Source organism: Heteronotia binoei, chromosome 8 (genome assembly GCF_032191835.1).
Source record: "Heteronotia binoei isolate CCM8104 ecotype False Entrance Well chromosome 8, APGP_CSIRO_Hbin_v1, whole genome shotgun sequence".
In the NCBI taxonomy this organism is placed as follows: Eukaryota; Metazoa; Chordata; class Lepidosauria; order Squamata; family Gekkonidae; genus Heteronotia; species Heteronotia binoei.
In genome coordinates, this window is record NC_083230.1 from 75,447,505 (window position 1) to 75,460,287 (window position 12,783).

At 36.7% G+C, this 12,783-nt stretch overlaps 1 protein-coding gene across 8 annotated transcripts in view; it reads left to right on the plus strand.

The window, feature by feature from the left end:
• Positions 1-12,783, plus strand: part of CNOT4 (CCR4-NOT transcription complex subunit 4) — a 79,455-nt gene that overhangs the window by 27,059 nt on the left and 39,613 nt on the right. For all 8 annotated transcript variants that reach the window (XM_060245265.1, XM_060245262.1, XM_060245266.1 and 5 more), the window contains exons 2-6: positions 751-1,015; positions 2,739-2,936; positions 3,748-3,834; positions 4,633-4,734; positions 4,997-5,122. In XM_060245265.1, coding sequence (XP_060101248.1) covers positions 842-1,015; positions 2,739-2,936; positions 3,748-3,834; positions 4,633-4,734; positions 4,997-5,122 — 687 coding nt within the window. In that variant the 5' untranslated portion in view covers positions 751-841. The remainder of the gene's footprint in view (positions 1-750; positions 1,016-2,738; positions 2,937-3,747; positions 3,835-4,632; positions 4,735-4,996; positions 5,123-12,783) is intronic.

Sequence of the window (12,783 nt, forward strand, 5' to 3'; positions counted from 1 at the left end):
ACAACAAACATATCCCCAAAAATATAGTGTTATAACTCTGTTATCTTCTAATGGTGTATTATCTTATATATAAAAGTTTTCATACTACGTATACTTGAAAAGCATTTCACTCATTTTAAAAAGAAAATATTTCATAGGAGGTTTTTTTGTGCTCCTTCAAATTTCACAATTTTTCTGTTGGAATTTTTAAAAAGACCTTAGGGAAAGAACAAAAAGTTTTCTGACTTTCTTCAAAGTGTTTGCATCTCTCTCTATACTGAAGTTGGTTGTGAGGGCGGTGAAGTCTTTCTCAGCTTCAGCTGTGAAATTCCATTTCCCTGTATGTGTGTGTTTATACCTAGTAACATATTTGTTTATCATGAAAGCAGAGAGCAGGTGAGGAACAACTATAGTAAATTCCAGGGATATTCTCTGCATGGTCAGATCAGTACATGTTTGTAGAGAAACTTCTGTTCCCATAATTATGTATTGGAATATGAAATAACTTCAGTTTGGTTTCTATGCAGTTTTGTTTTACAGTTCCTTGTGAGTGGGAGACTCTTCTGCAAAATTTGTGTGGGGGACTGGGGGAAGACTGGAGGACAAACAATGGTTTTCTTCAGTGGGCTTCTAATGGAAAGTGTGCAATATGTAGATTTTGTAATCTAAATGATTACCTTTGTGACTTAAGAACTGCTTCAGAAAGATCAAAGCAGTTAAATTCTAAAGCATCCTTTAATACTAATTCACTTATCTTTTTTTTCTTTGCAGATCTTCAAGTTTCGTCATTTTAGTTTTCTGTGCTGACCTTATTCCTCCCTTAAGTTATTATATACATTTTTGCTGCTGTGGGAAAACAACGATGTCTCGCAGCCCAGATGCAAAGGAAGACCCTGTGGAATGCCCCCTTTGCATGGAGCCTCTGGAGATTGATGACATAAACTTCTTCCCTTGCACCTGTGGTTACCAAATCTGTCGCTTCTGTTGGCATCGGATTCGCACTGATGAGAATGGGCTTTGTCCTGCTTGCAGAAAGGTATCCCTTTTTAAACTTGGAATGAATTTGATTGTGTTATGGTTGTTTCCAGTTGTGGTGTATTTTGCCCATTCTATCCCCTTGGATCTTGGTCTCCTAGCAAATCTGAAAGCTATCAGGAGGGAATGTGGACTGTTCAGTAGAACCTGTACACTGTTTAGCTTGGACATTCTACACTTCTTCAGCAAACTGAACATAGTATTTTCCAGTGTTGCAAATTGCTAAGATGCAGTACCACTGTACTGGTAAAAGCTTCTATGGGTACTGGTAAAAACGTCTAGGATGTAACTAGTTATGCTATTCCATTTTGAGTTTAAGGGTTCAGAGTTGAATGATGTCCAGTCTCACTTTCCTTTTAAAGTACTTTGTTCCTTATTCATTTGAGTGAGCTACTTTCTCTGGTAGTGGTATTTAATATGCCGTATTTGGTGTATTAAGGAAGCTCATTAGGCTTGACTCTACATCATACTCCTCTATTTTGCTTCTATGACTTTTTATTCCTTAACCTTCCAAAATTGTAGTAAGTTATATATGATATGGATGTGCTATGTGAAATCTTTTGGATATCATAAGGTGTGTTTTTACTTTTATTTTTGTGCTCATTGTTTAGTTACAATAAAGTTTTAAAAAGTTAAAAAAGGAAGCTCATTAGGCTTGATAATAGTAATCCTTGGTAGATGTTCAAGCATTAACTGTTTGATATGGGTCTGCTTCATGTCTAGTCTATAACTCATAGGTATACCATTGACCTGAATTTTTTCTAAGATAGGTATTAATTTGGAAAACCTGTGCTGGTGCTGGTTTAGGATAAAGCATGAACTAAACAATACCACTAAGATAATGCACTATAAAGAATACAAATTTGTGGCCTTGTTGCAGTATTAATTGAATTGGTAAAATAAGAACTCTTAGTAGCATTTCACACTGATTTGAAATGGAAATAGCAGTTCCTGCATGTATTTGTGACTATACTTGATAGAAAAACCCTTTTCCTGCAGATACATCACTGTTCTACAGAAGACAGTATAGCATAAAATCAGAAATATACATAGAAACCTTAAACTCATATTGTAACAGTCTGGCCAATACCAAAAGATTAAGGGCCCTTAGAAGTTCTTCTGAACATTATCGTTTTGCCTACCCTCTTAAGAACAGTGAGGGGGGGAGTCCGCACCTCCAGTTGGCACTTATTCTTTAAAATGAACAAACTACTAGGTTAGTATGGTAGAGTGGTCGTATGGTAAGATTGTGTCCCTTGGCATACCACAACTTTGCTTTGTTTTGCTTAGTTACTGTATACCACTGGTTTCCTGACCATCTCTCCAGAAAATAGGTCTGAATAAATTCATTTACCCGTATAGTTTAAAACAAAGCATAGAATTGAGATTGTAGACTAGAATTCTATAGTCTAGGTGAAGTTGATAATTGTAAATGTATGGATTCCTCATAAAGGAAAATAATTATTACTGAATACCAGAAAACGTGTATAAACATATGCAATTTTGGTTTAGGAAATATTACATAGAAACTAATTAAAATACCAAGCTAGTATTTTCATTTTTCCTGGGTTAGAAATATGGTTTTCCGAGATCAATCAAATAAAACCAGTGTTTATGTAGTCCCGTCTGCTTACAAGGAACGGATGGTATAAAAATGAATATAATAAATCTCTGCATCTTAGAAATTTATCAGATTTAATTTTTTTCACACACAAAAAAATTAGCCATATCCAGAAGACCCAGCAGTGTACAAACCACTCTCTCAAGAAGAGCTGCAAAGGATAAAAAATGAAAAGAAACAGAAGCAAAACGAGAGGAAACAGAAGATATCAGAGAATCGTAAACACCTGGCTAGTGTACGAGTTGTACAGAAGAATCTTGTCTTTGTAGTAGGGTTGTCCCAGCGTCTAGCAGATCCAGAGGTAAGCAGCTTTTGGAAACCTCCTCTTTACAAACAACAAATTTGATCTGACCCGAGTTTGCTGTAGTTCTCATAGTTGCCATATTGTGGAGATTGGTTTTTCGGTTTCCAGTCATTCAACATTTGCATTTGCTTATGCTTTGGTTTACTTGAACTTTTCTAGCACTGCTTCATCAAATTATTTGATTTCTTTGAAGCATCTTGTTCGTGTACTGCATTTGTGTGGATAGTCATACGTTATTTCTTATGAAGTAAATGGCTGTGGAACTGCCGTGTGCATATAAAGGCTTCTGCAGGCATTTATTGCCAGTCTTTAGAAGAAAGAAGTACTGTATCTGACTTTAAATATAGCTAATGTTGGTAAGGAGTAATGTTGTAGTATGTACCCAGCTCCTGCCCTTGTTGACAGAACTTGGGATACAGGTAGAGAAGTAAATCACAGTAAATCTCTGCTAATGGATAGCACTTTGATCAGTAGAACAAGACTGTTGCACTTCCTGCTGCTGCTCATAATGCTTCCTAAACTGCACCTCTTGAGGGACAGTTGGTCTCCAGAAACAGCTTGAGGAGGAAATTGGGGATCTGTAGTGGGAGGGGGGAACTGTACAAATTTCACATAAATTTGCAGATTCAAACTGTTTTCTGCTTAAATTGACCTTGACAGGATCTAGCTGTCTTCTACAGTATCACTTAGAAATTTCTTCATTAGTTTCATTCAAAATCATTAAATAGTTTTAATTAAGTAGATTTTACATAATGATGCAAGTTCCATCTGAGCAGCTTGTTAATCTTGTTTATTTTTTACCATCCAGGTTTTGAAAAGGCCAGAATATTTTGGGAAATTTGGCAAAATACACAAAGTTGTCATCAACAACAGCACATCATATGCAGGCTCACAGGTGAGATAGTGATACTGGCCAAATCCAAAGCAAGAGATTATAGTGTAGTTGACATTGGAAAGTAGGCAGCTAAAGGTTGATGTACTTGCACAAAAGTGTTCTGGTTAATACTGTGACAAGATTTTGTTTCATTCTCATGGGGTAATAGACTATTTTCTATGAATTCTACAACTCAGAATACCTATTAATAAAACAGGAGAAATCAAGTTACCTATTCTTGTTTTTATAAATTGTAAGGCCCAGTGGTCTCAACCAAAAGACAGGTTATTTGCACCCCTTCTCCTTTGTTTCTTTTGTGCTTATGGCTCATTCTGTGACTACAGTTGCACAGAAATGCTTCTTCCAGACTCACCTTTCCTCTGCACCTTCCCAACCATGCCAAGCATCTCCCTCTGTTTGCTAGTGAGTAAGCCTCCACTATTTAATCTCCTTCCTTCTCATAGGCAACAGCTGATGACAGGAGCTGCCTTTTTGCCACTTCCTTAGCTCTTTCCCACTTGATTCCCCTTGCTGTTCTTTCTTTTCTTCCTTCCCTCATCTTTGGGGGTTTTGGCAGAGGTAGAATATCTCAACACACATAGCCTTGGGTTCTTAAGCAGAGTCCTCTACTGTTGTATTTCATCTTTTGTATTCCTCCAGGGCAGAGGGAGTCTATTCAAAGTCAGGATAAAAGTGATTTAAATAATACAAATAAATTCTTAATTCAGCAGCATATAATGTGACAGAATTTTGTGAAGTCTAAATAAGATTATGTGATTGTCTTGTAACTAAAAAAGGTTTTCTTTGTTTTAACTCTAGGGTCCAAGTGCAAGCGCATATGTAACCTACATACGGTCAGAAGATGCACTCAGAGCCATACAGTGTGTCAATAATGTGGTGGTGGATGGAAGAACACTTAAGGTAGTAATGCTTTATGAATATTTTGCAAAGCTTTACCGGAATATAAGGGCAGTGTTCTTATTACAATTCATGAATATGCTCCATGTAGTTATAGTCCCATTCCGTCACAAGTATGGATTGCATGCAACTTATCATAAGTGCAAATCCAGTATTTGTAACTGAGCCCCATGATCTCATGAAATTTAAGATAGTTATGAAAACATTCATTTCTGAAAGATGTAACTTCCTATGTTTTATAATCACTGATGCTTTTTTTAACCAGGCATCTTTAGGTACCACAAAATACTGCAGTTACTTTCTGAAGAATATGCAGTGTCCAAAGCCAGACTGTATGTATTTACATGAACTAGGAGATGAAGCAGCTAGTTTCACGAAAGAGGAGATGCAGGTAAATGTTTGGTAATGCATACAATTTTAATTTCTTTTCAAATATTTGGAAAATTAATCCGTGTAAGAAAAGCCATGAAGGAAGACCTAAGTTGGGGGGGGGGGGGGGAGTTTCAAGTTTTTCAGCCCATCTGATTCTTCATATGTAAAATTGAGTCTGGGCCACTAGGATTACTAGGATTCAGATCTCCCTCTTTGTCTTTGGACAAACCAGTACTTTACTCTCTTCCCTATCTTTAAAACAAGGACATTGATGACCTAATTGCCAGATTGACTGTGATCCACCTTGCAGTTCAACCGTAGCTGAATTAGGTCTTGCAAAGGGTTAGCAGCTAATAACCAGTGTTCTATTTTTTTTTTAAGATAAAGTGTTTTATACTGTATAAACAGTGAGAATAATATTATACTGTGTATATCTTTTAGGGGAAGATACCAAAGCATTTTGAAAAGGTTTTTCCCCATGAGCAGTAAAATATTACTCCTATAAAGTAGTATTTCAGATACCTTTAGAACAAAAGCATTGAATTAGTCCAGTTTTATAAATGACAACTATAATATATATGGGGTGATTCTTCCTGCCTACCACATATAATCATTGGCCAGGTTCCAAAGAATTGCACAGCTAATTAACTATGCCCAGGGGAAGCTTGGGCTCCTGCTTCTTATGAATAAAAGCTTTCCATACCATATAGGAAACATCTTAAAAAAAAAAAAAATGACAGGCCTTTAAACTGACGGCTGTCATTTTGTGATATGACATGGAGTGTACTATTCAAAGAAAAGTCAAAAATATGATTGAGCATATACAAGACTTAAAGTATCTTGTGGCTCCAGAGTCTTATTTGGTAATAAATGTAATAAATTCTCTAGCCTAATTTTGTGGTCGTGTTTAGCTAGAAATTTTTCCAAGAAGCATTCTTGCTGAATTGACATGCATCATAGAATAAATTCAGAGATACATAAATACACAGTTGTTCTGAGCTTCTACTTTAGTTTTAAACAAAAAAAATGAAAGCTCTGAAATTAGGTAATGGAAACTCAGTTGAATATGTATAGAAGTGAGTAACCCCAAAAATAATTTGGTGTATTTCAAGAACTTACTAGAAAACAGACTTAGAGTTTTTAATAGTATCTATATATGGAGTTTTTACCATTTGCAGTTGAAGCTATGCTGCCATTTTTTTTAATTGTGGAAAGAGTTTTCCTTTTGTTTCTGTCCATGCCTGTTATACAGAAACTTGTTTAAGCATAGTGTTTGTGAAACAAAAGTCCCATTATTAAATGGATGCTATTATAAACTTGCTTGCTTGTTTTAGAGAGGACCATTGTTAAATACTTAAGAAGCAGGAGCTTTTATCCAGACTTTGTTCTGGGAGCTGATCTTAATAGCTATCTCTTTAATCATAGTTTTTTGGCAGGTATAAATGTTAAAATTCCTGAAGAGATTAGACAAGTGCTTTCTGACTTCAGTGTCTGGTTGGCATTTTGAGTGCTCAATTCTGACTAAAGCTCAGTGTGCCTCTTTTGGTTTCAAACAATTTTATTGGTAACATATGGTAATAAATCTATATCTTACATCTTTAAAAAAAAAAAGCTTCTTTTATCTACCCCATATATTACTTTCTACCCACCCCTCCCCCCGTTACTTGACCCCCGCCGGTGTTATTTACTTAAAATGCAAATATTTAAAGGTACCCTTAACTATTAAAACAAAAAATTATATTCTTCTTTTTAAAATTTAATCATTATCCAAGATTGTCCAATGTCCTTTTATTTTTCACTCTTTTTCTACATATCTTCTAAACTTTTTCCATTCCGTCTTAAAAACTTCTAAATCATAGTCTCTTAATATTCTTGTTAATTTGTCCATTTCACTCCATGTCATAACTTTTATAATCCAATCCCATTTCTCTGGTATTTTTTCTTCCTTCCACAACTGCGCATGCAATGTCCTAGAGGCTGAGAGCAAGTACCAGATTAAAGTTCTATCTTCTTTTGGAAATTTTTCCATTTGTAGTCCCAACAGAAAAGTCCCTGCAACTTTGTTAAACTCATATCCCAAGATCTTAGAAATCTCTCGCTGAATCATCTGCCAAAACATTTTAGCTCTTTCACAAGTCCACCACATATGGTAGAAAGAACCTTCATGGTTTTTACATTTCCAACATTTGTCTGGCATCTTATTATTCATCTTTGCCAATTTTTTAGGAGTTATATACCATCTATACATCATCTTAAAACAGTTTTCTTTAATACTTTGACATGTTGAAAGTTTCATAGAGTTCTTCCACAAATATTCCCAAGTTTCCATCTGTATTTCTTTATTTACATTAATTGCCCATTTAATCATTTGCGATTTCACTACTTCATCTTCTGTAGACCATTGTAGAAGTAATTTATATACTTTTGAAATTAATTTATCATTGTCTCCAAGCAGAACTTTTTCCAATTCTGTGTGCTCTTTTCCTTATTCCTTCAGTTTTAATATCATTCTCCACCAAGCTCTTTATTTGTTGCATTTGAAACCAATCATATTTGTGAATCAACTCTTCAGCAGTTTTCAGTTCTATTTTGCCACTTTTTAATAATTGATTATATGACAACCACTTTTCTTCGCCTATCTCAGCCGTTATTTTTATTACTTCAGCTGGCACTATCCATAACGGTCTTCTCTCATCTCCATATTTCTTGTATTTAATCATTGTATTTAGCAAATTATTTCTTATATAATGGCGAGAGAAAAAACCGTCCATCGTCTTTTTTCCATAATACAAATTCACGTGCCAGCCAAATTTATTTCTGTGACCTTCCAACACTAAAAGTTTGTTTAACAACGTTATCCATTCTTTCATCCACACTAAACAAACTGTTTCCTGATATAATTTTAAATTTGGCAATTGAAACCCACCTCTTTCTTTTGTATCTGTCAAAATTTTTATTTTAATCCTTGGTTTCTTCCCAGCCCACACAAATTCTGAGATTTTCCTTCACCATTTATCAAATTGTTTGCCATCCTTCACAGTAGGAATAGTTTGAAACAAATATATTATTCATTTTGATTGCATCTATTCTACCCAACAATGACAAATTAAGCTTATTCCATTTTAACATGTCTTCATCCATTTTATGCCATAACTTCTCATAATTATTTTTAAATAGATCAATATTCTTCATTGTCATCTCTACCTCTAGGTATTTTACCTTAGAGGTGACTTCTCAACCCGTTAGTCTCTGTAATTCTTGTTGCTTGTTCATCTGCATATTTTTACACAGAATTCTTGATTTTTCTCTATTAATACAAAGTCCTGCCAACTCTCCATACTCTTGTATTTTAGCTAACAGCAAAGGTGTAACTTGTATGGGGTTTTCATTTATAAACATTATCTCATCAGCAAAAGCTCTATATTTGTAAGTAAATCCTTTTATTCTTAATCCTTCTATTTCTTTTTCTTCTTGGATTTGCATCAATAATATTTCAAGAGTAATTATAAACAACAATGGTGAAAGCCGACAGCCTTGTCTAGTACCTTTGCTAATTTTCATATCTTCTGTAAGATCTGTGTTTATACACAATATTGCACTTTGTTCAGAATATATTGATTTTATCATTCTTATAAAGTTTTCACCCAGCTCCATTTTTTCCATTACTGCAAACATAAAGTCCCAATTTAAATTATTAAATGCTTTCTCTGCATCTGCAAAGAATAATGCTACTTATTTTTCTGGATGTCTTTCATAATATTCTACAATATTTACAACAGTTCTAATATTGTCTCTTATTTGTCTTTTGGGAAGAAACCCTGCTTGATCTTCCTTTATAAAGTTTATCAAATATTAAAGAATTCAGGTTTTCACGGCTGGTAACATCATTAGGGTTTGTAGAATCTTTCGGGATCAAGTGCCGTGTTCTACTGGAGAAAGTTTTCCTTCCAGCTGAGAACGAAACGTCTGGAAGGAAAACTTTCTCCAGTAGAACACGGCACTTGATCCCGAAAGATTCTACAAACCCTAATTATCAAATATTGTTTAAGCCGTTTTGCCAAGATTCTTGTAAATATTTTATAGTCATTATTTAATAGCGAAATTGGTCTATAATTTTTTACGTTCGTGACATCTCTATCTTCCTTAGGTATCAACAAAATAACAGCTTCTTTCCATGTGTTTGGTACTTTCCCTTTTATTATCATATTCATCAACTTCTGCAATTTTGGTATTAACTCATCTTTTCAAAACCGCAAGTAGACTAAACAATAAATTCCTTTCCACTTTTTAGCACTTTTTAACACTGTCTTTTATATTTATAAAGTCCAAATTTCACCTCTTCCTCCCCTCTTCTTCCAGACTTTCTAGATTTCCCTTTCCCACCTTTTAAATTTATTCCATTAAGCTGTAAATAGTTCCGGAATGAAAGATAGTAATTTGTACCTTCTCTTCCAATTATCCAAGTTCCCACTGGTCTTGCAAAGCTTTAGATGTTTAGCAATGTCCAAGAAACTTAGGATCCTGTTGAGCTTATGTCAAATAAATGATTCTGAAAACTTCTGCAGATGATGAAAATGCAACTCTTCCCGGAGACCCCTCAAAGGAGCCCCCCCCCCCCGGGACTCCCTTTTAGCCAAGGTAAATCTCCTCAAAGTTTCTTGTGCATATCTTGGACTAATCTCTGACTGAGAAAAGTAGGCAGTAGGCATTAAATTGCCTTCCACTACCCCGAACAGAAGTTCCAGCCTGTTCCCGTTATGAGAAGTAGCTCAGCTCGACATTTTCCTCCCCAGGAAGTCCAAGCTCAGTGTGCCTCTTTATCAGCTCCCAATATAAAGAAAAGCCTAAGAATTACAGTCTTTGACAGATTTCTCCCAAATTAAAGTATAAATATGGGAGAGCCACTTTTCAGAACCAGTCCTTTTTTTTAGTACTTTTCAGTTAAAGTACTTTTCAGCCACTTTTCAATACTAATCCTTTTATTTAGAGGTGGCTTATACTGTTCTACATTGGCCACAACAGCCAGCTTCACTTCCAAAGCCTTTGAAAAGTGCTATGCCAACTGATTTGGTTTCTCACAAGGTCTGGCTCAGCCCATGTTTGTATTACAGCTCCTTGAATACATCTTCTGTTTGTTGCAGATTCCTTTACCTATCTTTAGTACCACTTCAGACATTTGGATTCTAAGTTCAGTATCAGAAGTCGTGATCCTTTAGAACAGCGGTCCCCAACCTTTTTGGTACCAAGGACTGGTTTTGTGGAAGACAGTTTTTCCATGGGCTAGGCAGGGGGTGGGGGGAAATGGTTTCAGGATGATACCATTGTGCACTTTATTTCTATTAGTTTGGTGTGGTGGTTAAATGTGCAGACCCTTATCTGGGAGAACCAGGTTTAATTCCCCACGCCTCCTCTTGCAGCTGCTGAAATGGCCTTGGGTTAGCCATAGCTCTCGCAGAGTTGTCCTTGAAAGGGCAGCTTCTGCGGAGAGCTCTCTCTGCCCCTCTGTGAGTTTCTGAAATTTGGAGTGGAGGGCAAGATATAAATCCAATGTTGTCGTCGTCTTACTATTATTATTACTACATTGTAATACATAATACAATAATTATATAACTCACAGCCCGGTTGCTAACAGGCCATGGACTGGTACCGGTCCACGGCCTGGGGTTTGGAGACCCTTGCTTTAGAAGTATTAAAAATCCAAGTTCCTACTTTCCATGTTTAAAGAATCAGTGACCTCCAGACCTCCATGTGGATCCCTCAGCAGCAGTCAGTCACTGCACACCTCCATTATTTACATGTGATATTTCTGTGGGGCTAGACCAGAGTGCATTGTGGATTGCAGTCAGAGATGTTGCTACCAAATACTGTTTGAATGGGCATGTGGTACAACTTCCAGAAACTTGTACACTCCGTCAGTGAATCACTGGAGCTATTATCTAGATGCTCACATTTCTGCAATTGCAATCCATGTCACTGGTACAGACAGGACCAGAAAACATTTGGCACATACTGGTTCTGTTGGAGATACGTACGTGCATCATCTTTGAAACCTGGGAATTCCTTTCCTAAAGTAATTCCTTCTCTGACTTTTTATCACTCTCCCAAAAATAAAGACCATGTGAAAAAAATTTCTTCCAGAACAGGAGCAAAGCAAGATCTCTCTGAAGAATACATTTATCAGAGCATGTATGCATTCCTGCCACTGTCTTAAATTACTCACATACTTAATAAAATAGCAGTTAGCAAAACTAGCTGTGCTCTGATGATTCTTCAGTGGCTGTGTTAATCACAGTTTGTGTGTGTGTAAATGCCATCAGGGTTGCTTCTGACTTACGGCAACCCTGTGAATTAATGACCTTAAAAACCTCCTGTCATTAATAGCCTTGAGCTGGTCTTGCAAACTGAGGGCCATGACTTCCTTTATTGAATCAATCCGTCTCACGATGGATTTTCCTCTTATCCTGTTGCCTTCAACTTTTCCTAGCATTATTGTCTTTTCCTGGCACTCTTGTCTTCTCCAAATGTGAACATGGTACGTTAGCCTCTGTTTGATCATCTTAGCTTAGCTTAGGGAGTGTTCAAGCTTGATTTGATTTAGAACCCACTTATTTGTCTTTTTGGCAGTCCACAGTGTCCATAAAATTCTTCAACAGATTTCAACTGAATTAACTTTCTTCCTGTCTGCTTTCTTTATTGTCCTATTTTTATATCCCAGCATAGTAATTGGGAATATCGTGGTATGGATTATCTTGATCTTGGTCACCAGCAGCACATCCTTATGCTTAGATCATGGTGCATACAGCCACTTCAATCCTCTTTTGTTTCCTGATAGTTCTTTCTTATCTAGGGATAACTGTGCATGATGGTATCCTGCAATGAAGTGTTTCAGTCTTAAGAGCGTACATCCCAGTTGAGTTCCTATATAGACATGAAGTCATTGGTTCTTTGTAAATAGGTCACAACTGTGTCTTTTCTACTTTTTTACAGACTAGATTGTACATCCTGCTCAGTAGCAGGTGCTTGAATGTGCACTGCATCTCTGTTTAGAACAGGGGTGTTGAACTCATTTGTTATGAGGGCCGGATCTGACATAAATGAGACCTTGTTGGGCCGGGCCACGTGTGTGCATGTACCTATTTAAGATTAGGTAGCAGAGATATAAACTTTATAAAGGACACAGACAAGCACAATTAAACATTTTTCAAACTTAAAACATGCTTTAAGACCACTTGTTGGTCTTAAAGGTGCTTGCTTTGGATCTCTCCATTGGGATCCAGGGAACTGGGCAAAGGAAGCGCTGGCTCTTTTCTTCCTTCCCCATGGAACTGGGGGGAGGAGCCTCAGTCACTAGTAGGAAGAGATGCTTGGCTCAGTAGGTCTGTTGTGTGATTGAGAGAGCCTGGAAAACTAAGCTCTGCCCTCGCCTCTTCCTCCCCAAGGGAGGAACCTCAGCCAATGGAGAAAATAGAGATTTTGCTCTGTAGCTCCTGTGCAATTGAGCAAACCTTGCAAAGCAAGCTGGGAAGCAAAAGGAAGCAAGATATAGGAAGAAGGAATCAGATGACAGCCAGTTGCTCAGGGGCCTGATAGGAGCCCTCTGGGAGCCTGATTTGGCCCCTGGATTACATGCTGACACCCCTTTTTTAGAAAGTTTTTCTGTCTCTTATTTTAAGTCTGTGT